The 27,632-nt window shown below is 37.9% G+C and overlaps 2 protein-coding genes and 1 long non-coding RNA gene across 4 annotated transcripts in view; 2 read left to right on the top strand and 1 right to left on the bottom strand.

The window, feature by feature from the left end:
• Positions 1-27: 27 nt before the first annotated feature.
• On the top strand, positions 28-23,669 carry LOC111336203 (lysosomal dipeptide transporter MFSD1). Its single transcript, XM_022942256.2, has 18 exons — positions 28-214; positions 2,642-2,694; positions 3,039-3,151; positions 3,385-3,427; positions 4,518-4,585; positions 4,864-4,972; positions 6,768-6,873; positions 11,852-11,950; positions 12,565-12,676; positions 13,961-14,017; positions 14,272-14,351; positions 14,873-14,949; positions 15,261-15,358; positions 16,331-16,443; positions 19,424-19,471; positions 19,706-19,769; positions 20,455-20,566; positions 22,075-23,669. The coding sequence occupies exons 1-18, from the start codon at positions 61-63 to the stop codon at positions 22,135-22,137; spliced, it is 1,569 nt and encodes a 522-aa protein (XP_022797991.1). The 5' UTR covers positions 28-60; the 3' UTR covers positions 22,138-23,669.
• LOC148727267 (uncharacterized) lies at positions 23,272-25,886 on the bottom strand. Its single transcript, XR_015989298.1, has 2 exons — positions 25,589-25,886; positions 23,272-24,228 (listed from the first exon to the last, which is right to left on the bottom strand). It is a non-coding gene; the product is annotated as an uncharacterized LOC148727267 (long non-coding RNA).
• Positions 24,386-27,632, top strand: part of LOC111336023 (multiple epidermal growth factor-like domains protein 8) — a 42,190-nt gene continuing 38,943 nt past the window's right edge. The window contains exon 1 of one of the 2 annotated variants that reach the window (XM_088726776.1): positions 24,386-24,944. In XM_088726776.1, coding sequence (XP_088582902.1) covers positions 24,782-24,944 — 163 coding nt within the window. In that variant the 5' untranslated portion in view covers positions 24,386-24,781. The remainder of the gene's footprint in view (positions 24,945-27,632) is intronic. The other variant, XM_088726777.1, reaches the window with a different exon arrangement.

The raw sequence follows: 27,632 nt of genomic DNA, 5'->3' as shown, positions 1-27,632 counted from the left end.
CGAGTCTCCTAATATAGCGAGGTCACGTGTTAGTCATAAGATGCACTTCGTCAATTCAAGATGGCGGAGAACGGCGAAAAAGCACCTCTTATCAATAAGAAATTTGACGACTCTGATGAAGAATTGACTGGTTGTGGAGCCACAGCGTGCTGTGATCCTAGAAAAGGTGTCCATCGGTATTTTGTCCTTGGGTTGATATGCTTCTTGAGTTTTGGTAAGTTCGGGGTTTGGATTAATATTGCCTTTTTGATTTGTCACGAACGTTCGTGAGTTCCTTCGCTCAATTGATTATTGCAGCATAAAAAAGTACAACAAAACTTCTGACAGATTCTTAATTACAAACTGACTAAATGTTTAAACGTTGCTAGCTGATGAGCAGTCATGAGAACAAAGTCCAAATATTTGGAATGACTCTTAACCCTTGGGCCTCCAAAGCTTTTGCCTTCAGCTCACTTCCGGCGGAGACGAAAATTTTTTCAAGAAACATTTCCTAAATTCTGAAAGACATAAATACGCTCAGATATTTTTAATTTAAGGGAGAAATACAACATACTGCAGGTTTTCTCCAGTAAAACTTATATTCACTTAAACTGTACATGAAAATATTGATTTTTCACTGCTCGTTGCTATTTGTTTCCTTTTCTGGAAGCACCTCTTTGTATGCTACACTAACTTTATGTAAATCTTGTTTCTAATCATTCTTGATGCTGTTTCACAACAGAAATCCGCAGCCTAGGTTTTTTTCCGGGAAATTCTGTGATCTAAGGGTCTTCTCTTAGACAGATCTATAAAACTGAGGGAACTTAAGTCCATATGACACCTATTTTTTTAGCATTAAATTATAGAAGTAGACGTATGTAGAGGGTGTCTGGTAAGATTTGTGGGTGATTCTGATGTGTCTTTGTTATTTTACGAGGCGATAAAAGTCCAAAATTGTATCCAACTTAGGCTCCCCATATCTCTTTGGCCGTGTTAAAGAGTACTGGAACCTGTGACATAACAGTAGTAACACCAAGTTTATCAAAGAAGCAAAGTGAATGTGGAAGCTACTGTTTATTATTCTTTAGCCAAAAAATGCCATTTTGATGTGTAGTTTGGGATTTTTTTAATATCCCTGACTCAATGAAGAATATTTTCTCTCCACAAGATTCCCACTATGACGTCATGGTGCCCAGTCCCTCTTTGCTTGGCCAGACATTTTATCTGCAGATTATAGAGCTTGATAAAAAATTCAGGAAAGGGCAAAATACCACAGATGTTGTGAAAACATGTTTAAGAGTCATATTTTGATAATAGCAAAAAAAAAAAAAAAAAAAAAAAAAAAAAATGTCATAGGCACTCTAATTTTCATACCCTTATAAATCTATTCAAGTAATCAAAATAACTGATTATTCACTTTGGTTATTTTCTCTTGTAAGGTGTTGAAAATTGGGTCATCTGTGACAAACTAATTCTGAGTAATGCACTTCTCTCTACTTTTCCATAATAGTAGAATTTGTCCTTATTTACTAGATAACAACCTTGAGGATTTCTGATGATATTAAATATTTTACGTGAAGCATGATTGGGTGATTTTTTTTTCTTATCAATTATGATTTGATCTTTTCTTTATTTTTTAATCATGATTAAAGATGATAAGATCTTTCTTCAAATGTGACTTGTGAATGATGAGCTGAATTAAACAATTAAGTTTACGAATCACTTTGTTTTGCATGATACAATTATCAACCATAAATTGTTTTAAAAATGTACATATTGTGGTTTGGCTTTGGCTAGGCTTCTGATGGAACATGGACTTCATGTGAAGCGATAAAAGCCATGAAACAAACCACTAATACAATAATGTATATTTTATCTGAGATTTATGTCATCTTTTGTTGCTTATGGACTGGTCAAGACTAAAAAAAGGAAAAATACCAATTCATGAATTTAGTTTTTTGATTTTTATGTGAAATGTGACTGTCTCAAATTTTGCATTAACATGAAAGAATTTTGGATATTATATGTGATGCATGAAAAGGCTAAATATTTTTATGTGACTAAGTTTTACTAAGGGGTATAGGGGACCCTCTACTCTTCCCAGGGCTCTTGATAGCGAAGTCAGTTATGCAGGAAGTAAATAAGCCCTGGGTTGACTGCGATTGTTTTACAAAGGTTTCAATAAAAGGAGGTTATCAGTGGTCTACCACCACTTTAAGAAGTGGGCAGATTCTGCTTTTGTTTTTCGCCTTACAGTCCTTTTTTTCAGGGATCTTGCCTATAACATTCATCTGCCACTATGGAAAAAGATATTTTAATCCTTTCACTCCGAAGGTCTCATTGATAATTCTCCATACTGTCTGCTATACAATCCTCATGATGTTGTGTGGAGAATTTGGTATTGGATCCACCAATAATCCTCTCATTGATGTGTTTCTTTATTCTCATCACTTGTCTGCTGGATATTATATTGATATGGTAAAGAGAAATTCTGTATTGGTCAATCATGGAAGTTAAAGGGTCAACCCCTTTTTTCTATAAGTGATATTTGGGCCACCTGAGTGCAGGTTCACAGAAAACATTCTCGGGAATACTTTTACCCAGACTACATGGATCTAAACCATTTATTGTGTTCTCTGTTCTGCTTGTTTTTTTCTTGTAGGAAGTTACTACTGCTATGACAATCCAGCAGCATTAGAGGAAAATATTAAACTGGTAAGCAGATAACATGAGTCAACACGAGACTGCTTCACCTAGTTTTTCTGGCTACAAACATTTCAGTTCTCAATTTGAGACATAGCTGAGAGAACATTTAGTTCTACACCAAGCTGGGTACATCTTGGAGTTGACTTCTCAGGAAGATTTTCCTACACCAAAACCTAAACAAAATTTAATATTATGATACTGGAAAATACAGTTGTAAAAACAAGCAGAGAACTTCCAAAGTATTGAATAGTGCAACAAAAAACTGCGCTATGTTCTAAGCCACCAAGTAGTGTTTGTTGCACAATACAGCATTAAATGTTAAGAACTAATTTTAATTTCCTTTTTTCTTGCAGGACATGAAGGTTTCCACACAGAAATATGTGTTATTATATTCCCTCTATTCATATCCAAACGTGGTGTTGTGTTTCTTTGGTGGATTTCTTCTGGACAGAGTCTTTGGTGTGAGGTAAAATTTTTCTATTTTAATTGCTGATAGGCACCTTCCTATGTAATCTTTTCACTTCAGAGCTCTTTGTCAACAGTTAGAACTCTCCAATTAAGGTGCTCTGAGGACATGCTCTGAATCACTCATGCTTTGCATGATGAGATCTCCAATTTGTGGAGATATGTATGAATTGTCTATTTTCCTTGTTGTACTGTAAGTCTCATTATTAATTAGTTTTTAATTTCTTGTGTTAGGGTTGGCACCATTATTTTCAGTTTATTTGTCCTAAGTGGTCAGGTGAGGGTTTTTTTTTTTTCAGTTTACACTCTTTGATGTAGAATTTGAGATCAGCTTTTCGTTTTAAACCCCTTTAACACCTGAAATTTCATCAGTAATTCTCCTTTATATCTACAGGGCTCAACACTAACGGTAGCCAACTAGCCACAGACTAGTAGAAATTCAGTTTTGGCTAGTGGTTTTCAATTTCCTCAAGCCAGTTTGGCTGGTAAACCAACTGAAATTGTCCCAATGTCTAAGATGTCGCTAGCCACTTGGCTAGTAAGTTGAAAAGCTAGTGTCGAGTCCTCGATCTACCATATAATTCTTATGATGTTAGTTTGAAGAATTTGGTTCTGAATCAATTTATAATCCCCTAATTCATATTTTCCTTCATTCTCCACACTTGTCCACTTACTATTGTGTTCATATTGTAAGGAGAAATCTTGTCTTGGTCACTCATTGGGAGTTATAGGGTGAACACTTCTAATGGCAGTGACCAGAATTATATTCAACTTTCTAGTTGTTATGCTTCCTTTAAAATTTGAAGGTGTAAAAACAGCTGACTATCAGAAAATTTTCAGTATCAATCAAAAATTTAAAGGGCAGTTGTTTGTGTGTCAGTCTTCACCCCTTGCACCTGAACATTAGTCTGTACTTGTGTATTTTTCATTGCTGCTTTCCATACATTTTGGATGGTATTGACAAGGGAATTTATTTCTGGATTGAGTGGTCCAGGTTCAAACCCTGGCCGGAGACATTGTGTTGTGTTCTTGGGCGAGATACTTCACTCTCACATTGGCTCTTTTCACCCAAGCATATAAATGGTGCTGACAAATTTAATGCCGGCAGTAACCTTGCAGTGGACTAGCATTCCATCGGGGGGGGGGGGGGTAGAAATACTCCTAGTCACTTGATGCTACAGAAACTGGATTTGTTAGCAGGCTTTACCTATTCTTCAGAATGGTTTCTAGAGACAAAGCTTGGCTTATTTCATGAATGTATAGTAGTTCAATGACAGAGGTATTTATTGCAGAACAAATTACAGACATGTAGTTTGATGAGATTACTGACACTATACACTGTTTTTCTATAATTTCTATTCTTTCAGATTGTGTTTGCTTTGGGAGCTTACATCCACAGTTTTACTGTGATGGAAGTGGGCAGGTTTATATTTGGGTTAGTACCGTGTATGGTTTTATGATTCCCGGTCTGGCTTTTTAATGAAAATGGGTTATGGAAGTCAAGTGATCAATTATCATTGATTAGTGGCTGGTAGTAAATACTTTGTATTTCAAGGCAAAGTAAGAGAGTTTCCTTTTGCACCAGAAGGACTTGCTTTTTTGATTTGCAAGATCAGGTAGAAGGAAAGCTTCCCTTATCAGACCTTTTAAGTGCAGTCTTATAGACTTTTATATTTATATTATTTTAACTTTTATATGTATACACTCTTTCAGGCTTGGAGGAGAAAATTTGGCAGTGGCCCAGAACACTTACTCTGTCAACTGGTTCAAAGGAAAGGAGTTAAATATGGTATTTGGACTTCAGCTTAGCTTTTCAAGAGTGGTATGTGTTATTGATTCATGTAGCATTTTGCAACTTTTTGATTGCAGTTTTTCTATGCTCAAAGCTAGCAAGTAGCATTTATTTAGTGGCATCCTTAGTATGCTGAAGATTTGGTTATTAAGTAGTTACCAGTACCCCATTTACTTCCAAGATCTCATTGATAATTCTCCTTACTGTCTGTCCTACAATTCTTGTGATGTAAGTACAAAGAATTTGGTATTGGATCAACTGATAATCCAGGGCTCAACACTAAAGGTAGCCCACTAGCCACAGACTAGTAGAAATTCAGTTTTGGCTAGTGGTTTTCAATTTCCACTAGCCAGTTTGGCTAGTAAACAAACTGAAATTGTCATAACATCTACATGGTTCATACAATCTTGAAAAGGTCCTGAATTTTAACAGTAGTCTTGAAAAGTCCTTGAGTTTGGTCAAGTCCTTGAAAAGCACTTGATTTCTTTAGTAGGTCATGAAAAGTCCTTGAAATTTAGCAACTTCTGTGCACCTTATCGCTTTTCTGATAAATTAAACGATTTTGCAAAGGAAAATTTGTCCATTAGTAACTACCAAAAAGCGAAAATGGTCGGTATAAAACGTGAGTGGTACATGAAGCAAAGTTGGATGTGTGCCTCAATTTTATGCACAAGGCTCCAATGTGGGGTAGTCCGCCATGTGCTTTTGTTTTAAGGGGCAACGTAAACATGTAGTGGTTTCGCTATGTTTTGGTTGATGAACTTTTCATTTCCCTTTGTTTTCAATTTAATTGAGCGATCAGGGCAAATGTTTATTCAATCGTAAATGGTTTAGATTTATGAATAAAACTTAGTCCTTGAAAACCATTTTTTGTCTTTGAAAAGTCCTTGAATTTTGTTTTTCTGAAGCGAACCATGCGTCTAAAAACATCTAAGATGTCACTAGCCACTTGGCTAGTAAGTTGAAAAGTTAGAGTTGAGCCCTGATAATCCCTTTTTCCTTATTACTTGTCTGCTTGATAAATGTATATTGTAAGGAGAGATTCTGTCTTGGTCTCTCATGGAAGTTAAAGGGCTTAGCTAGGGCCACAGTGTTGAATTTTGATTTGTTTGGGCCTAAGTGGTACTAGCATGCAACTTGCACAGTACCTCTCCTTGGTATAAAAGGTTATGATTTCTGGAAATTTGGGGAGGTGGGGGGGGGGGGGGGAAAGTTGATTTAATTTTTTAACATATAATAACAAAAAAATGTCCTATAATTATACAACAGCCACAAGATGGGTCACTCAACAAAGATAGATGGAGATACCAATTTGTTTTCATTTTAGGGTTACTGTCAACAAAATCTGTCAAAATAGTTTTCAATTTTTTTTTCTTTTATTATTTTGCTCTTTAGTTAGAGAAATCATTGAAGTTTAATTTGTGGGAAGAAAAATACAAAATCTTAAAAAGAATGCGAGATATGACTGAAAGAGTTTTTTAAGGTTTCTGGTGCCAAGTGGTAAAAGGCATAATGATATGAAAGTCTCCAGCAGAATGTTGACATTTTTTGCCAACTTTTGTCTGGGACCTTGATTTTCACATAGTTTACATCACATGTTGCACTGCACAAAAGAGCAGTGAAATAACAGAGTTTATGTTCTTTGGCATAAAATTAATGTGTTTTGGGATTGACTCAGAATCATTTTATTAGGCACTGGTTAAAAAGACCTGTTTGCTTGCTGTTCTTTTCACCGTTCAAATGGCTACCGTTTGGAAGGTTTTCACTTGTGAGGTCACAACTTTTTTATGTGTTATATCTCTTTGTTATTTATGTTTTCTTTTAGGGCAGCACAATTAACATGAATGTAAACAACCCAATCTATAAGTCATTTTCAAATCATATCCATTCATCAGAAAGCTACAAGGCTCTAGGAATGACCTTGTTTGTTGGTGAGTACAAATAATACGTTGTCTCTATATTTAGAGGAAACTATGTCAGTCAAGTTTGAGGAGAATGTTGGGTCTGCATGATTAGGTCTAATAGTTCAGCAACATGTTAATCAATTAAAAATACTTCAAGGGTTGTTGTTTTTTTTTTAATCATGTATAAATTTTAAACTATCACAATGTTGAAATAGTTTGGTGAGGAGTGACAAACACCAGCAGGTTCACAAAACTGAGTTGAAAATGTGAATTGGTCACTGTAAAGAAATTCTAAATCTGATGTTTTGAGCATGTAGTGTTCGGAGAGATGAGAATAGAGTCAATTGCATTATTAACTCAACTAGTTTAATAGCAGATGTACTAACAACAACAACGCACGAGGTGAGTCACGTGCTTAGCATACGTCATGACATTCCTCCCTTCCTTAGGAAAAGTATCAACGAACACTAAATAATAAAACGTCAGAGTTCCTTTGGACAGTCTCAAGCTCACTAAGGAACTTGTTCAATAAGGCACTTAGGCGGTCTTCGGTCACGAACTGGGTAGCGTCTCTCTGGAAAAACAGTCTGGTCACGTCGATCAGACTTCTTGTATGAAACGGCTGCTTCTTGATTTACAAGATCCCTTGGTTGTTCTGGGGCTGGTTTCACCTGCGTGGCACAAGGTTGACTCTGGTTGGGTGTTGGTTCACTATGTGAAGGAACGTGTCTTACTGTGGTGACGGGCGTTTCAGTTGGCGAATATGCTGCTAAAGACTGAGGCACATTCACTTCCCAATCCTCTGATTGATCCTGCTTATGGGGTTGAATCTTCGTTCCTGAGAGGTCTTTCAACTGATCGATATGTCGTTTCCAAAATAACTCCTTTACCTGTACACGATAAGTCACAGGTCCTAACTTGGCAACTACCACTCCCTTGACCCAAGGATCTTGACTCTTCCTGTAGTCTTGTACCAAGACTGGATCTCCGACACTAAGCTGTCTCTTGGGCACAGTAGGTTGTAACTTGGAGGGTTTAGATACTTTCTTTCGAAGATCTGGTCATAAAAGATCTAGATGTGTCCGTAGTCTTCAGTTCATCAGCAATTTAGCGGGCGTACATCTTGTTGCCGTGTGCGGTGTAGTGCGATAGCTCAATAAGAATGAACAAATCTTCTGTGATATGGTACCAGGCTCACTTTTAGCTGCTTTCATCGCTTGTTTAAAGGTTCTTACTGCTCTCTCCGCTTCGCCGTTAGATGCTGGATGGTATGGCGCGCTGAGGATTTGGGTTTCACATGGTTGTATCTTAGGAAATCTTTAAACTCTTGTGCAATAAATTGAGGGCCATTATCTGAGATAATCTCTTGGGGTAAACCAGGAATAGCAAAGAGTGAGTGTAATCCGTCCACTGTTGCTTGAGCTGTTGTGCTTGACATGGGTATCACTTCGAGCCATTTAGACTTTGCGTCTATGACAACCAAAAAGAAACTACCAAGAAATGGACCACAGTAATTGACATGAACTCGTTGCCAAGGTCGGTGTGGCCGCATCCAGGGATTATCGGAGGTTAGTGGTGCTTTACTGTGCGTTACCTGACAGGTCTCACAGTCTCCAACTAACTGTTCAATATCTGAGTCTAACGCCGGCCACCAAACATGAAGTCTAGCTAATGCTTTCATTCGTACAATTCCAGGGTGATTCAGATGTAACTCTGCTAACACAGTCTCCTAGTGTTTAGCTGGAATCACGACTCTTGTTCCTCTCAAAAGACATCCGTCCTCCACTGTAAACTCATTTCGTTTAGCAAAATAGCTTTTCAAATTGTCTGAAACCTCGGACTTGTCCGGCCATCCATAAAGGGTGAAGGGAATGACTCTTGGTAACACTGGGTCTCGGGCTGCATCTTCTCGAAGCCGTTTAGAATTGATTGGAACTCTAGCAACTTGGATCCTGTTGACGTCTGCGGATTCTTGGTCAATGTGTAAGCCAATGTCTGTTCCTTTACACGGAAGTCTTGATAAGGCGTCTGCATTCTCATTCTGCCTTGATCTGCGGTACTTGATATCATACTGGTGAGCTGAAAGCTGGATTGCCCATCTTTGAATCTGTGATGCAGCTACGGCTGGAATGGCCTTCTTGGAACCAAACAATAACGTTAGGGGCTGATGGTCCGTCAGAAGGGTAAATCTGCGGCCATACAGAAATTGCTGGAATTTGTAAATACCGAAAATGATGGCTAGAGCTTCTTTTTCAATTACAGAATAATTTCGTTCAGATTTGGTTAAAGATCGCGAGGCGTAAGCAATAGGACGCTCAGTTCCATTAGCAGTGATATGTGAAATTACTGCTCCCAGGCCTACTGGTGAAGCATCTACGGCTAACTGAACTTCAAGCTTGGGATTGTAATGAACTAACACTTTTGAAGAAGCCAGAGTATCTTTAAGAGCTTGAAATGATACTTGACACTCCCTATTCCAACACCAGGGTGTGTCCTTCGATAGTAACTGGTTCAAAGGACTGACCAATGTTGACATGTTTGGGATGAATTTGCGATAGTAGTTTACCAAACCTAAAAATGATTGCAATTCTGTTCGGTTCTCAGGTTCACAAACTTCAAGGACTGCTTGAACTTTGGCTGGGGAAGGATGTATACCTTCCGGATCCAACACGAATGCAAAATATTCCACTCTAGGTTGCATAATTGCACACTTAGAAACTTTAAACTTAGCTCCACATTCTTCAAATTTCTTGAGAGTATGGTTCAAGTTCTCAATATGCTGCTCATCGTTTTGACCAGTGACGATCAAATCATCCAATATTCTGCCAGTTTGGGTCAGGCCATCTAGCATTTTGTCAATCATCTGTTAGAATATTGCAGGTGCAGCTGCCACTCCAAATGGTAGTCTAGTGTACCGGTATAAACCTAAGTGGGTATTGATGGTGACATAGGGTTGGGACTTCTCATCCAGGACTACTTGCTGGTAGGCATGACTGAGGTCTAGCTTAGTAAATACTTCACCTCCATTCAACTTTGTGAATAATTCGTCTGGTGTCGGCATAGGGTACTCTGGGACATCTAAGTAAGGGTTATGGTGAGTTTGAAATCGCCACAAATTCTCACTGTTCCATCTGGTTTAAGAACGGGAACAATTGGTGTGGCCCAATCCGAACTTTCAACCTTTTTTAATACTCCTTCTTTCACCAGGCGCTTTAGCTCCTTTTCCACCTTCTCCCTGAGTGCGTAAGGCATCAGACGAGACTTGAAATACTGAGGTGTAGCATTCTCTTTCACTTTGAGCTGAGCTGTGAATCCAGTAATAGTACCTAGTTTACCATCAAAAAATTTGGAGTACTGTTGAACTACGTCTTCTAACTTGGGTCTTGGTTGGTTAGCTTGTCGAACAGCATTAATGCGGTGCCAGTTCAACTTAATCTTGGACAACCAATCTCTTCCCATGAGAGCAACACCTTTCCCTTTAGTAACTATAATGGGTAGGTCAAGTTCTTGGGAGCCATACTTAACATGAACAGCAGTTTCTCCATACACTGGTATCGAATGCCCAGAATAGCTCCTTAAAGTCACGTTAGACTTTTGCAAAGGAATTGAGCCCAAATCTTTTTGCCATATTTCTTCAGGGATCACAGTCACTGCAGCTCCTGTGTCCAATTCTAATTTACAGGGAACATTATTGATATTAAGCGGTATCAATATTTCATCCGATTTCTTTTTTAAAGAATTTCTTGCAGAAAACATAGGCCATTCACGGTGATATGCGTCACCGGAGTTTTCAGGATGTGAGGAGTCAGAAGCCTCACTACCAGAACCACTTCCAGTGCCTAACAACTTAATTCTTGAATCTTTTTTCTTCTTCTTCCCCTGTCTAAATTTTTGTGGCTTGGGTCTACCTTGGGTTGGGGATTTCGCCGACTTCTTCTGCAGACATTGTGGACTGATGTGCCCTTTTCGTTTGCATATGTGACACTCGGAATCTTTATGAAAACACTTTTCAGGTGAATAATATTTGCCTACCACAACGAAAACATGGATCATGTACCTCCACCTTCCGAACAGGTTTAGGCTCACTAGAAATCTCGAATATTTCCTCGTCCATCAACTCCATGCCAATGGCGATATCTACTGCTTTCTTTAGTGTTAAATCTGCTACTCCTAATAATTTTCTTCGAATCGTTTGTGAGGTAATGCCACACACCAGTCTATCCCTCAATGCTTCATTGCGATATACCCCAAACTCACAAGTTTCTGCTAATTTTTGCAACTTAGCTAAAAATTCACGAACTGACTGACCTTCCACTTGATTGTACTTGTGAAATTGTACCTTTTGGCGATGATAATTGGTTTCGGCGTCAAATGTCCGCCCATAACTTCTACAATTTCCGTGAATGAGAACTCCGTCGGTTTAGTCGGCGTAGTTAAACTCTTTAACAAAGGATACATCTTCCCACCAATCAAGGTAAGTAAACTGGCTGCCTTTTTCTCGTTGGGAACATTGTTCACCACAAAGAACATCTCCAAACGCACTATGTATGTCGACCACTCTTCCACTTTCGGGTGAAAACTCTCCATTCGTCCGAAATAACCAGCAACTGAAGCACTGAATGAAGCTGCACTCACTTCTTCGACTTCGACCTCAGTGGTATTATCTTCCCCGGGCATGTTACTTAATCCCATCCTTGTCGCCAAAATTTGTAGTGTTCGGAGAGACGAGAATAGAGTCAATTGCAATATTAACTCAACTAGTTTAATGGCGGATGTACTAACAACAACAACGCACGAGGTGAGTCACGTGCTTAGCGTACGTCATTACAGAGCATTTGCCTTCATCAGAGCAACTAAAGAAATTGTGTTTTTCTTAATTTATTCTTTTGCAAAAAAATTAAAAATAAAGAATTAATGACTTATCTTACTACAAAAGGTGGAAAAAATTCCTCTTTTTTTGTTTAACTGTGTATAAACTATGGGAAACTTTTTTTTTTCTTATCAGGAGCTGGTGTTTGCATGTTTTCTCTCGCCTGTGGTTTGGCACTGGGGTTTCTAGACAAAAGAGCAGCTCGCATTCTGAAGAAAGAAGATAGTCAAACAGGTAGGTACAATACAATACAATACAATACTTTATTGAAAACTCCCCATGGGAGTTTTTCAGTGACAATTTACAATTATAATAGTTAACAAACAAGCAATTCAGGCTAGCTAAAACAATGATGGAGTAGATAATCGTTAAAAAAGTATTTCATAAGAGATGCTTTTTTAAATAAAAGCGTAAGATTATTTATAGATTGGCTGAGCTTTATTTCAGGTGTTAAATTATTTCATATGCTTTATTACCAAATTGAATTCTATAAGAATTAAGTATTATGTTAATCACGAGTACATCTGGTACAATATTATATGCTTGTACCTGTACAGGTATTGGTAAAGTTCCAAACGTACTGACCTCTTGCCAATATGCTGCTCCTTGGGAACTAAAACTTTTGTCATATATATTGAGTTGATTTGTGACATCACTTTTAATATAAAAACTTTGTAGAATATCCATGGTCTTATAATTTGGTAATTAACAAGCACCAGGAAAGAAAAAAGTTTCACATTTTAATGCAGCTTTTCGACTAATATTTAGTCAGTTGTGTTTTCAAGAATTTTTCGAACTTCCAAAACTTTTTTTAAGAAACATGCAATTTGCAACTTTTTTTCTTGCAGGCGAAGTCATTCGTTTGTCAGATGTCAAAGACTTCTCTCTTAATTTGTGGCTAATATTCATCATATGTGTTGCCTACTATGTGGCTATTTTCCCATTCATAGCACTTGGCCTGTAAGTCACTTTTTTCATCTGTAATAAATAAATGCTTCTTCAAAACATACCAACTGTAAACATAACTTTATGGAGAAATAAATGTCTCACCAAGAAAACACATGGTCCATACTGAAATTGTGCACCTTAACTTTAGAATTTGTCTTTTCTGTACTGTTTTCCATACATTTACCTTGGTACTAATGGGGAGAATTTTTTGAACAATCCAGAGCTTCTTTTACAGGTGGTCACTTCCGTGATTCTCATGACCTTGATGTTAGATTCAGTCAGCAATTTATATATCTTATTAACCAAGCGCGAGGGCTGTACTGGGAGAATATTGGCCCGAGGTCTTGACAGTACGGACGGAGCGCAGCGAGGTCCATACAAAAAAGACCAAGGGCCGATATTCTTCCAGTACGGTCCCGAGCAAGCTTGGTTAATAAGAGATTTATTATACAACTGAAGTTCAAAGGGACACAAGTGCGGTATCATTCGGGACCATTCGGGACAGTGCCCGGTCCAATACTGAGAGAATATTGACCGGCAATAGAGCATTCTGATTGGTTGATTCTAGTTCATGTTGGCCCTCTGACTGCCTGAGTCGTGTAATAAAAGGAAATACGACCACATTTCCCCCATCCTTAAAGAGTTAAAGTAAAGTAGCTACCTGTAACACAGCAGTTGTATTCGCCATGCAATAATGACCTTTAAATGCATGACTGGGTGCGCACCAGACTCTTTACTTTCTAAATAATTATATCCAAAGAGCTACCATCACTAAGCATACAACAAGGAACTCCCAGATGTTAAATATTCCATTGTATAAAACGGTCACAGGACAAAGAAGTTTCTTCTTCAGGACTGTCAAACTCTGGAATTCATTAGATTCTACTCTTAAGTTGAAACTGACACTAAAGGACTTCAAACATTGCCTAAAGAGAAGCCTCATCTCAAACTTTTTAGACGCTTGCTTTTGTTTTTAGTTATTTAATTTATTTTTTAATTAATTAATTTGATTATGTTATCCAAGATATATTAGTTAACTAACTCATTAACTTAATAATATATAGTTTTAATTATTTCTTTATTCTGAAAAGCCCTTTTGGGATGAATAAAGTATGTATGTATGTATGTATGTAGACGTAAGGAGAAATTAGACACTAGTCACTCTTTGGGCTGATAAAAGGGTTAAGAGTCCTACATTATTCATGTGCAAATATGGGCATAATTACTATTGAAGAACTGCTTTGTAACTCATAATTATAGAAGACTTATAATTGTCTATTGTTTTTATATTCTCAGTGCATTTTTTCAAGCAAAGTTTGATTTAAGACCTGCACAGGCAGCAGCAGTTAACAGGTACACAAAAATGAGCTTCTCTTTCAGCACCTCAATGCAATGACCCTTATGTACACACCGTGTGCAGGTGCTGAATCACATTTTAACCCTAATACACCATTGTCATCACATTAATCAAATGTTTACTCGTTGACAAATGGGTTTTACTCGTGCTCTAAAATGTTAGTGACAATTTCCAACACAATTATAGTCATTGTTATTTTATATATCTTTAGTTATTCATTCAACTTTTTTCTTTTACTTCTTGCTTGCAGTGTGGTGTTTATTATTTCAGCCTGTGCCTCTCCATTCTTAGGTTTTATGGTGGATAAAGTTGGAAAGAATATCTTCTGGGGTGAGTTTGTTGCACATTAAACGAACATGACAAGTTGTTGCCATGTTTTGGTAGTGAACCATAATTCACCAGATTGAAGGTAAATGTTGAAAGTAATCTGGGACTGTTTTTCTTCTTTTTTGCTTTTTTTCACTCTCTGATCGGTCCAGAAAACTCGCACCAATCTCCAAAAAACTCACACCAATCACAACTTGGTCATAGCATTCTCCTACGCTTTAGACGGACAGTTTGGTTGTGTTTACCTTGAGTTCTCATTACCGGCTCAAGTAAAAATCAGTAAATTTCGTAGTGCATACCACACAGGTTGAAGAACACGCTGACCAGAGAATTATTTATTTTTTTCAAATGCTCGAACTTGTTTAAAAAATTGTAGGCCAAGAAAAAAAATTAATAACCTTAACACTTGCAACTCATTTTTGTTTGGTCCTACTTAAAACTGAAAATAAAGATATAGTATAGTAAAAATAATAGGAATCATATACCTCAGACTTAAATCTTCTTTCTCTATTCTTATGTCATAGTAATTTTATCAGTGGCTGTAACCCTTGGATGCCATTGTATGATGGCTTTCACTTTTTGGAACCCATTCGTCGCTATGGTAAGTAATTCTATTTCTCTCATTAGATCTGAGTAGTAACTCTCCTCACTGTCTGCCGAGAGGATCCTTTCTTGTCACGACTTAGTCACTGCGTTTTCCCGCGCTTTTGGTAGTTTGCTTATTTTGCGCGTTTTCCCGCGCTTTAGGCAGTTTGCTTGTTTTAACTCTGAGTTATCATTGGCTCTCGAAGGTTTCTTCTGATTGGCTGTAATGATTATTTTGGTTTAGGTCTTACGACACTTAATCGAAAAGTGCTCTAAATTGCTTAAAAGTCGCTTTTAATGGCAGTCTGTATTTTGTGTATTTTGCAGAGTATCCTGGGTGTGTCTTACTCCATGTTAGCCTGTGCTCTGTGGCCACTCGTTGCTTTAGTTGTCCCTGAACATCAGCTGGGTACTGCGTATGGATTGTAAGTATGGCAAATGTTTGCTATTTTTTACGGAGCCGAAATGGCGGCCACAATCATCCTGTTAGGTTATGAAGGGTTTCCTTTTACTTTACGTTTGTGGTTGTTTTCCAACCCAGTAGAAAAACAGAAATTCATTTAGTTTGCCTCTTTTTGCTCGTTGATTTCTCGAACCCCGAAAAACCCTCATCATCAGCTAACGAGCGTCGAGAATCGAAACAAAAAAAGCGTCGGTCATCATTACCCGTGTCTTGTACTCGCAATGCGTAGAGTACAACTCGAGATTTATTTTCTAGAATCAATTATTTTGACTTGTACCGATCTCTTTACTCGTGAGGGTCGACTCTCCCACCTCGATTCTCGACGTGACTCCATTTGCAGTGAATTAGTCCCGATACTTGTCAGTATCGAATATTTACCGAGACTGAATCCTCGAGTCGATGAGTGTTAAGTGCGGAGCTCGATCTTTGACTGAATTCTCCTTTATTCAGCATCGATATATTAAAAGAGATTTAACACCGCGTTTATGTAAAACGTGAACGACAGGAGTGACCACGTGACCCTGTTTTTCCCGCCGTTTTTTCACTTTTGTCGGTCACGTTTCTACGTGAAAGTGACCTGATTCTTGTTTGCCCTGAATGTAAGACTTTCTTCACTTTTCGCTCACACAGAGTAGAAGTTAATTGCCGGAGAAAAGGGCACCGAAACAATTCCTTGTAAGTCATATAGGGGCGCCTTCAAATCCACCGTGACGTGAGCTCACGCGAAGCTAAAAATGCAGCAAGGTTCACGTTATTTTACGTGAAACGTGAAAGGGCAAGCGGACATTTGCCGTTTCACTTAAACGCGGTGCTAAATCTCTCTATTGACTGTCAAGTTTTGACTCTGGATACTCCACTAAAGGACTGTCAGCTTACTTACAGTCGGTGGTGTGGATACCTCGCGCATAATCTTTTTTGAAACTGTTCTTTTTAGCATGCAGTCTATACAGAATCTAGGACTTGCAGTTATCTCACAAGTAGCTGGAACAATTGTGGACCAAAAAGGATATTTAATATTGGAAGTGTTCTTCTGCGCCTGGTTGTGCAGTAAGTATTCGCCCTTACAATGCCTGTAATTTTCATCATCTTTTACTCACTATTTATTCAAACCCTGTTTTGCGCGATCACTAAGCATACCAAGAGCTGCATATCGCTCAAACCAGCGGCGTCTTTTAGAATTTTTTTTAGAATTTTAATTTTGGCGCGATTTTATTGGTTACTTTACGTCACGTGGTGCAAAATCACAGGACAGTTATCACGCAATAACCCCCGTCCGCGTCGATATTTGTCCCCCGATTTTTTCCGTGAAAAAGAAACTTAGTCAACACAAGAGTTTCAACTTTTCCGTTCTCCTATTTACATGGAAGGAAACCAAACTCTTTTTTTTTTCGCTTGCTTGCGTCAATCACGCGCATTCGCCATCATATCACCACTGGCTTTTTTACTGTGTTTACGCGCAGTTTAATTGCGATGTGAAAATTAATGGGAGGGTTATAAATAATGGTAATTGAACTGAGTGGAGTGCAATTTGGGCTGAAATCATACATGTGATTTCAAAAACGAACGAGCGCGCAGCGCGAGTACGATTTGAAATCACAAGTATGATTTCAGACCACAATTGCACGACACGAGGTACCATTGTCACTCTATTACACCCATTTTGAAATCGCCCAAATACAGGACTTGGTCAATTCAAATATTTTGTCGATGTTTTACTGAGCCGGTTTTTAAATAGAAAGCGGAACCGGAAACGCTTTTACATCTTATTTTGTATGCAAAACAGAAAGACTGACGTCATGTGTCAAAAACTCAGTCAAGCGTAAAATGATGCGATTTAGAGCAATTTATTCAAGAATCGCACCAGTTAGAGCCAATCAGATTAGAGGGACCACCAATGATTTCAAAATAGATGTAATAAAATAAATAAACCCCGTTCTGGCTTGCTGGTATGTCGGCTGATAATGTCCTTGGCTGAGAGATTGTCCTTAAAATTTCATATTTGCCCTCGAAGCTTCGCTTCTCGGCCAAATATTCATTTTTCGGACAATCTCTCAGCCGCGGACATTATCAGCCGACATACCAGCCGCCCGAAGGGGTTTACTAACTAAGTATCAGGGTTGTCATTAGAAAATGTAATAGGTGTCTGATCTAAACTGAGTAGGCGGCTGAAGTAAATTGTGCTTGCGGAGCAAGCACAGCGTGTTGCTATGCAACACGCCTCTCTAGGGGGGCCCGAGGGCATGTTCCCCCGAAAAATTTTGAAATGCGAAACTCTCTGTGACGTACTTCCAGCATTCTGGGGCATATTTAAGTAGCATTTTTAGCCACACATTGATGTTAAAATCAGTTCAAAAATATGTACAAACGTGGAAAGTTTCTTTCCTTAATTCCACCACTTTCTTTTTCTGATGAAACGTTGGTGTTCTCGGTCACAATTTCTAGAAGCAATAAATGAATGAAGATTCGTTTTCTTCATGAACTTCTTCCACAACGAAAATGCTTCAGCCTTCTATTCTCATAACGTTTTCTTTCATTGCGTTTTTGTCTTGTTTTTTTTTTTTTTCTGTTTTTGTTTTTTTTTTTTTTTGTCCATAGAATCTGGTTTATAAATTTGGTTCATCGTGTTGCAATTCAATTCCCCCTTTTTCGCTGTGAAAACCCCCTGGATTCAAGCTCTACTTCCGAATTTAAAATAGGCGTATGTTTTGTCTATCAAAGTATTTCCTCTTATCTCTAAACATCACAACTGATAAACATCTGGAAATCACCCGCCGAATGCAACGAGCTTTGCAAATCACGATGACATGAAACATTTGACCTTTTAAATCCATAACAAGGACTCGAAAAGGTCCATAAATTTTAAGAAAGTTAAATTGTAGGTATTTTAATTCAATTGATTTGGTCAACAATTGCTAACGTCGCGAAATCTTAAAAAAAAAAACAATCTGGCGGCAACTTTGACGGCCACGTATGGTTGGAACGAAATTTACAATGATCGAAGAACTTTGTCGAAATCGTAAACAAAATGACGAAATTTTCCTTCAAAATGTCTCCGTCGGATAACGTAAAACATGCTCTTTTCTGCGGGTCTAAAGCAGCAATTAATGAAAGTCTAGCTGTCCCGAACTCAAGAGAACATCTTTCTGTGATTATTTAGCGTTCTAGCGGTACGTGTTTACGGCAAATTAAGGCCAATCTTCCTGCCTTTGTAATTATTTAGAGTGGAATGAACACAACTGATTCAGCAACGTGAAATAGATCTTGATAAACTTCCTTTTCCAACGCTCTTAAAGCTCTTTTGAAAGTATGTAGTTGTTCGGCAATAATTTGCCATTATATTTAAATGAGATATATCTGTGTTATTAAATGCCTCGGTGAGCTTCGTAATTATGATATTTGACAGCAATCGAAACTCTTTCTTACCTTGGTGGCTCTCGTTTTCGGTAGATTTCGTCCTCTTCTATTAACCTGAAAAGTAATCTTGAAGAGATCGCTTTCTTCGCTGGCCATCCATTTTCGATTTTCGATTTTCGAAGCATCAACGCACGTGTGAATTGCGATCAGTTTCGTGCTTCGCTAAGTCACGCATTTCATGTTACTCGTTAGTTAGCTGTACCACTGATAGTTTTTGTACAGTATTTCCTGTATAGGTTTTTAGGTTTTTCTGTCTTCCATAACATCAGGAGTATACAAGAGAATGATCACTAAACTAAGCTTCAGATTTACAAAAAGAAAGATTTCTTGGGAAGACAGATCTCAATATTACAAAAATTCTTTCGCTCCGACGAAGGGCTAAAGCTCGAAACGTCAGCTTTTGTAATCGTTACGGTGGCCAATTTACCATTACAACTTCGTGGATATATCCAAATTATTACAAAAATTCTGCTTCACAAACTAGCCGGCGCAAAATGGTCTGACAGCCGGCGGATTTCCGCCGCCTACCGGCTTCTAATGACAACCCTGAGTATACCGAAGTTTGGCCAAATATGGAAAATGATTAAATAATATTTTCCGATTGTTCTCACAGTTGCCTTGATTGCCAGCGTTTTGCTCTACTTGGTCGATGCCTCTAGAGGTATGTTTGCTTTTCATGATTTCTTGAAGTTTGTTTTGTTTTGTGTTTTTTTTTTTTCAGTGTTAGGAGGTTTGTGCAACTTTTATCTTGTGAAAAAGATGTAGGAGGAAACCCTACCCCATCTACTTCTTACAAGCTAGTGTAGTCGAAACTGTGACCAGCCACGAAGAGGAGGTCATTTCCGGTCAAAGTTTGCCATTCGTGATCAATCTTCGTATCTTTCTCTTTAAACAGGGACAGGCCTGAACCTCTCCACCCTAGAAAGAAATAAATTAGCAGCTCAGAACAGAGTAACACTGTAAGTATGTTTAAAAGAAACTACAGTAAAACCCCACTAACTCGAACCCCCGCTTACTTAAACAAAATCCGATTCCCTCGGATTTGACCCCATTTTCCAGTCATTTACCATCAGCTTACTTGAACTCGGTTAAATCCAACTAATTTTACTTTCCCTTGGCTCAAATTCACTCTGATAACTCAAATGTGAAGTAAAAGCTTCGGTCGATAAACATTTATGGGGTAAGGTAACGAATCTGATCCAACCGACGCGTCGGCCGACACGTTGGCCGGACCTTATAGAAAGACTCTGCCTCGCTGGTACTTTCGCTTGGCTCCAAACTTCGACTCGTCGATCTCCACTGTTTTTCCTACACCTCCGATCTTCATGTCAGCGTTCATAATTTTCGTCGAACATACCGTACGTAAGTCGCTCAGCGCACGGATCACTGTAGGCTTTGAAAGGCTAGTCAGTCTGGCGATGTTACTTCCAGAAGCCTTGATAGCCATTTATGGGTCAGAACAAAGCCGATTGTTGCGTCCTAACCTTTAATTGCGATTGATACGAAGGTGTTCATATTTACGAAAAGGTAATACATTTAGCTTAACTTCCCAAACTAAAAGTCCTTACAAAAAAAAAAAAAAAAAAACACAAAACTCTCATAAGACGAAAGTTTCATTTGTTTATTATTTGTTGTGTTTTTCAGTATTTCGTCAGAAGACGAAGACTTGGGCAAGAGAGACTATAACGTGAGCCCAATTACTCCTCGCTCTGCAGCTCAGCTGCGGTTGCGCTTTTTGTCTCGAGTGGGCCAACAGGTAAACCTGTTTCACTTCATTTTATTCTCAAAGTTCAGAATGTAATAATTTTCGCTCGCTACTGCGTCAGTTCTACAATAAATACACCTTATTCGATGGTTTAACATATAACACATGAACGCGCGGATATTTTACGAGTTACGTAGTATTTGTCCGCTCGCATTGTATGTTAAACCGTCGAATAAGGGATTTATAAGCCCAATATTATTTCATTTTATAGTATTTTCAGGCCTCTAGTTTTCAAATTGCATCCCATGGCCTCGTTCTAGCATCGTATTGATCGCATAATAAATGCCCTAAAGAAGAAAGCAACACAAGGCAAGCCATTAAAGTGTCACGGTTTTTATATGACCAACAAAAAACCCTGATGCGATTAAAAGTTCGTTAGTTTAAAAGTAAAGCCCAAAAAGATGGAACAAAACTAAATTGTGGCCATTTTGTTGTTCCACCTACCGCCTTATTTTTCCCTTGTTCTACATTATAATACCGTGGCATATTTTGCACGTTCTGATGCCCCAGTGTGGCTCAATGGCGTAGTGGTGGCAAAAAGCCCCGATGGAGAGTACCTGACCCTCTAAGGCCTAGTTTATACGTCGCGCTACAGTCGAATTTAATTCCATTAAATTCGTCTTTCCGTCGACGCATAGTTAGTAGAGGTAAATCGTGGCGTGGTTTTATGCGTCGAAATTAATACGATTGAAGATTTAATTCTCTTCCCAAATGCAGTGCCTCTGGTCAGAGGTGTCATTTTGAAACAAACATGGGGCGGGCTAAAGCTTTGAAAACAATTTTGCTCGAAAAATCCACATCGCTCTGACAATCTTTGAGAAGCTTTTCTATACAAGGAGCACATTTGAGACAATACCCACCACATTTATTTGGTTGCCAGCCGATAGCTTCTTCATTAACTTCAGGAATCGAACATTCCGATCGAACACAAACACTTTTACCACACGTTATACAAGAATACTTCGTTTGTTTCTCACAATTACAGCAAGAAGATGACAAACTTTTCCTCCAAAGCGCTAAAGCCGTAAACTACAACGTAAACTCGCGCGGGAAGTGCCCAAGACGAGCTTTTGCGCATGCGGAATACTTGAAAAGCTCGCCACAGGTCGCTGCGGGCTCGCCAAAATAAATTGAAATACATTAAGAAAATGTATACATTTCATTCGACGCGACCCTAGTGCGACGTTAAAACTGAAGACGCGTTATCGATATTTTATCCGTCTTACCGAGACGGCTAAAACGTCAAGGACGAATTTAATTTACCAGACGAATTTAACTCGTTTCAGACGTCGCGCTATCGTCGAATTTAATTGCTTGTGGGACCTTGAATTAAATTCGTCTGAATTAAATTCGACTGTAGCGCGACGTATACACTAGGCCAAAGAAAGACGTGACCGGGTTTATTAGAAGAGAGCATATTATAGAACAATACCAAGGAACTCATAGGCAACTAACCATTACGTTGTTTAACTCCGAGGTCTTTTTATTTTACTCTATAGTACTTCCAGCTACCAGAGACCTACAGAGCTTCGGCACTGGCTTATCCTCATGTACTTAAGTGATCAGTCAATTCCTGTCTGTGCATGAATAAGCTCCTCTCTTGCGGTGTCAATTTGAAGGACTGGGGTGCAATATTTGAGGCGATTGATGCTCTACCATGTTATTTTTATTGTTGATCATGGACAAGTTTGCCAGATTCATTCTTATATAAGATCTAAAATGATATCACCGAGATAAACGCAAGTAACTTTCATAAGTATTTAGTTATAGAAGACTCTTTTCAGAAATTTATATCTACGTTATACCGATTTTCTTTTTTCTTTCTTTCGTTCTTTATCGTGGGGCTACTGTAAATTTGCGAGACCGAATCACTCAAATTAACAAACGTGCCGTCACAGAAAACAATGAAATAGTGTGATCAAGAATCCTTGATGAGACCTTAAGAGACCTTTGAAGTCCCATTATAGTTTTTTTTTTCCAATTGAGTGTCGATAGCTTTTAGGGATTGCATTGGTTTTGCTGTATTTCGCCTTGTGATTGGTCCAAAAAACACGCGCAACTCTCTCAACCAATCATGCAAAAGTAACAAGAGTCACCACTTGGTCGGCCGCGTTTTCCCGCGTTCTGGACAGTTTGGTTGTTTTTTTACTTTGAGTTTTTGTTGATTCGTAAAGGTTTTTCCTTTCTTCTGATTGGCCGTTGTTATTACTTCGGTTTTGGTTTTACGACAGTCAATCGAAAAGCGCACTAACAAGTTGTTGAATGCTTAAAAAGGATATACAGCTTACAGAATTGATTAAAGTATGAATTGCCTTAGGAAACGCGCGAGGAGACGCAAGAAACAAGTAATATCCAGTTGGAATTTGTTGTTAGTTAGATAAGACATAATTGAGAAGTTGTTTTGAATTAGATTTTCTATTTTCGACTAATTATTTGGAAGTGATGTTGATTGTTTTATTTGCAAAGATTTCGATAACGTGGCTGAGAAGAGCTTTTAATCGCCAGTGCGGATATTGAAAAATTCAGACTTAAATATTTGTTTTTGATTGGTTACCCTGCCCTTGTTAAACCTTTACTAGTTTTGTCAACCTTTCCACTCCCAAAAGTGACCGAGAAAAAAATTATCTTTACAATATCGATACAATATATATAATTTTTTGCCTACAATTATTTAACAGTGTAGTATCGAAGTGTACCCCCCCCCCCCCCACTACATAAAGGTTTTTTTTTTTAATTTTTGCTTCTCATGTTTTCTGGTACTACATTTGTGATAAGAAAAGAGAAGACCAAATTATTTAGCTGCCCGCTGCCCGCTCCCCCCCCCCCCTTCCTTTGCATACGTAGTGTGAAAACTGCGACGGATAAAGTGAATATCTGATCAGAAATAAACTGCTATCTTCTTTCGACTTACCTCTCCCTTCTCGGGCTGAACAGGGTCGATATGTCGTTATAAGGTTAATTTTGCAAGATCTAAGCGGGCTGGTTATTTCATGTTATTATAATTTAATTAATGCCTGCTAAATGTTTTTGTTATAAGGAAATAATGTACACTACTTACAGTGGCTTCAAATAAAGTGAATTTCTTACTTTGGAACTAGTTTTGTCTGGTGTAATGTTTGCGTTCGCATGTTGTGGGATCGTTAACGTATCGTGCACGCGCATGTCGTCCTGGCATAGACAAGTAGCTGAGACAAGTGTCGACGATTGTCCGAATGAAATGATTAATAACATTCTCGTTCCTTTCCTGAGAACCTATATTCCATCATCGTATAAATGGTAGATAACAACAGGCTTTCAAAACGTTAATAGGGCACAGACAAAGAAATGTGACAACTTAAAAACCTTTTCGGTATTTAGGACGTTACAAAAGTAATTCGAAGTTTTTGATTAACCAAAAACAACAAATAAACAAACTAACAAAGTGTTGTATGAGAATTTTGTTTAAATCGTAATTTTTACTAGAAGCACATACCTTGGTTATATGCTTCTGTTTATACCTGGCTGTTCTTTTGCGGATCTGTCTTAGTCATTCCTGTTGTTGTTTAAGAGAGAGAGGTCTGGGAACAAGCCTCCTGCAGCTTCCCCGTCCGCTTCGTGCAAACATAGCAGCCAGATAACGTAACGGTGGCTCTTTCAATCTGCAAATCTCTTGACTGAGTCAATAAATCAACAAATAATCGAATCAATAAATAGGGTCACAGACTAGTAGACAAACATCGAAAATAAGCAAAAAAAGCTTTATTATGGACAGAAGCAAGTTTTTTTTCACAGGGGGTGAGGGTGCTTTGCAATGAGTATTTTCGTCACGTGATAAAGCCGAACAGATACGTTTCGTGTTTATATCGTCTCGAAGGGGAAATCATAAAAGAGTATATTTAGACAAGTTAGATCCCCGGGATTCTTGAATTTTTTAGCTTCTCATAATGTCCATGAAGAGCCTTCAGTGACGTAAACTTCTGAGGTTACGTTCACAAGCCTGGAAATGTGCCGAAAGATGGAATACGTATAATTTCTTGTCAGTGGATATGAGGAATGTTCGGGGTGCGAAAAAGTTTCCTCTGTTTGCGGTGCTTCGCACAACGATGATCTTGGTGAGGGGGGAGTGCCTTCTCTGAGAAGAAATCTGTGTTTTAATCAGAAAGAGGATTGCGGTGGTTCGTCTAACATTTCGGTGTATAAACACGGTAACTAGAGCCGAATTACAAAATGGCGGCTCTTGGGTTGAGTGTAATTGTTGTGTTCTTTGTCGCACTTTGCCTGGGAAGCTGTCAGGCATGTGGAAGAACTATTTTAACAGATTTACAAGGAACGATCACCGATGGACCTGGTGGATATCCCGATAACAAATTATGTGAATGGCTTATTAAAGGTGAGTAATTCATCTATCATGTTATCGTCAATTCGTTCCACACCATGTAATGTAACTGGCCTCGACAAGTTGATGGACTAATAGTTTGATCGGCCGGACAATTTTGTCTACGTTCGCCTTTCCTTTATCGATCTACCAATGTTCAGAAATCGTTTTGGAAGTTTGTCGAATTAGAAACTTGTGATGCAAGGCTCATGTTGCTAACTCCAATTTTTACTCCCTGTTGAGAAGAATTAGACCGGTTTGAATTCGATTCCTTGGTGACTTAAAAATATTCTCAGAATTTTAAGCCCTATAGATAAACGCATTTAAGAGAATTGGGCAAGACTAGTCTGCTCACACTTCATAATTTTGTTTAGTTTTGCCAGCATTGTAAATAATTTCTGGTATGTCTAGATTTAATTTGCGATTTGCACAATTGGTAATTCCATGCTGAATAGGCATGGTGGTGTTTAAATATTTAGGAACTTCTTGAGTCCACAAATTTGTTGTTGCCATGACCGTATAGACCGTTATTTTGTATCATTAATATTGGAGTGATTAATTATACCAAATTAGAATGTTTCACGACTTGTTATCACGTGCATATACCGATAGCTTACGATACAGCAGTGATTCGACCATTGTATGGATTTCACACTTACCAATGAAACTAGTTTTGATGTTACTTTCCTTCATCGTAGGCATTGACAGTGAATAATTTGAGAGAAAAAAAAAACATGAGAATTAAACTTATTTGAGAATGTTTAATATAAACAAATATTGTCCACAAAACGTACTTGAACATCATAAATCGGATATTAGTCAGGTATTCGAAGTCAGTTCCTGATTGTCCAGTGTACAAACAGTCGAAAGCAACGTAACTTAACAAATCGTCAAATGATTGGAAAGTGGTTGACATAACGGACATTAAGGTGTATTCTGTTACATACACTGCGTTTCTTTCACGTTAAACTAAATCCATTGAATAAATTAAGCTTGCATTTATATTCACTGTGTTGCCATTGTGTACATGTAAACAAGATTGCATTATAAAAGTCAACAGAAATGAATCATGTGTCATATATTTAGTTCTCTGTCAAATCCAGTACATGTGTTGTGGTTTAAAATGATCTCGGGCAGAAAAATGGTTGCAAACTAGTTTGATTTGTAAAGGATGTGTTTGTCGATTTTGTCATGTTGATAAATGAGAGCTTAATGGTTTGCGTCATGATTTACGGTCATTATCACTTACTAGAGTGTTACCTGACACGGTCTCTAACTCTTGAGACAAACCATCAAAATTCTAACAATGTGTAACAATTATAGTAATGTACCAGGAACAAAGAAAATTTATGACAGTTTTCTACAGAACTTCAATTTAAAATTACAAGATATATGTGTTCAGTGAAGCAATTTTCTCTTACTAGTAGGTGTACATAATTAAATTGCTGAATCATAATCTACACTGTTATGCATGAATACCTGTTTGCTCTGACAATGGGCTAACACTTAAAACATCAGCTCTGGAAACTATTACAGTGGCCAACTTACATTATCAACTCAGTTGATTAAACCAACTTATTTTGTAACACCCCTCACAAATGCACCACCACAATTTCTTTATAAAGTTACCCTCTTTATTCATAACAAATTAATTTTGTAAGGAATGCACATAATACCAACTGCTGCTTATACGTGACTCTGCCGGTGTTCTACTAGTTGGATATTTTTGCTTTGAAGTGAAATTTTGAAGGAAGATGTTGCAATATCAAATTGATTTTTATGATCATTTTGGCAAATGGTGCTTGTAAGTTAGAACTTTCGACAGAAAATTTCTAATAAAATTATCAGAATCCACAAGATGTGATGAAATACAAAAATGTACTTAGTGTGCGAATCATTAAGAAAAATCAATAGCTAAAAGATTGAAGGACTTTGCTTGAATTTTCAATCAACTCTCCTTAACACATTTAAAAAAGTAGAGAAAAAAATTAATTTTACTTCACTTACCAGGTGGTTGAAAAAAAGAGACAAGAGTGTAATTTTTTTAAAAAAAGGAGATGTGATCCAAGAATGTGTGTCCATTTCTTAACTAGCAAACGATGGGAAATGTTTAAGCTTGTCATTAAAATTTTAGTTGAAGGTACTTAATAGAATAAAGTCAGAGAACTATTTCCAGTTTGACATCGGCATTGACATGTTCAAACATGTCTGAGAATTTTTTTTTTTTAACTGTGTTCAATGAAGGAGAGCATATGCTATTCATGTTGTTTTTCAGTCCTGTGGGTTTTATAATATCCTGTGGATATTGATCTGAACCAAGACTAGGGCTCAACACCAAGAGTAGCAAACTAGCTACAGACTAGTAGAAATTCAGTTTTGGTTAGTGGTTTTCGATTTCTTCCGGCCAGTTTGGCTAGTAAATAAACTGAAATTGTTGTAACATCTAAGTTGTCACTAGCGACTTGGCTAGCCTTTAGTTGAAAAGTTGGTGATGAGCCCTGCCAGACTGTTTCAGCAGCTTTTTGACACCATCTCATGGGGCTATTCTCACTTGCTACCATCTGGATGCCATGGGAAGGTGTGTAGTTAAATTGCATTCATCTGCTCAACAAAAATGAGTTATTAACAAAAAATCTGAACTGTGAGCCAAGCTGTTATAAAATTTTGGTAGGTTTTAATATACAATGGATTTTATTATATGCA

Source organism: Stylophora pistillata, chromosome 7 (assembly GCF_964205215.1).
Source record: "Stylophora pistillata chromosome 7, jaStyPist1.2, whole genome shotgun sequence".
Lineage (NCBI taxonomy): Eukaryota > Metazoa > Cnidaria > Anthozoa > Scleractinia > Pocilloporidae > Stylophora > Stylophora pistillata.
The sequence above is the reverse complement of the archived record's forward strand: the minus strand, read 5'-3'. Positions and strand labels throughout refer to the sequence as shown.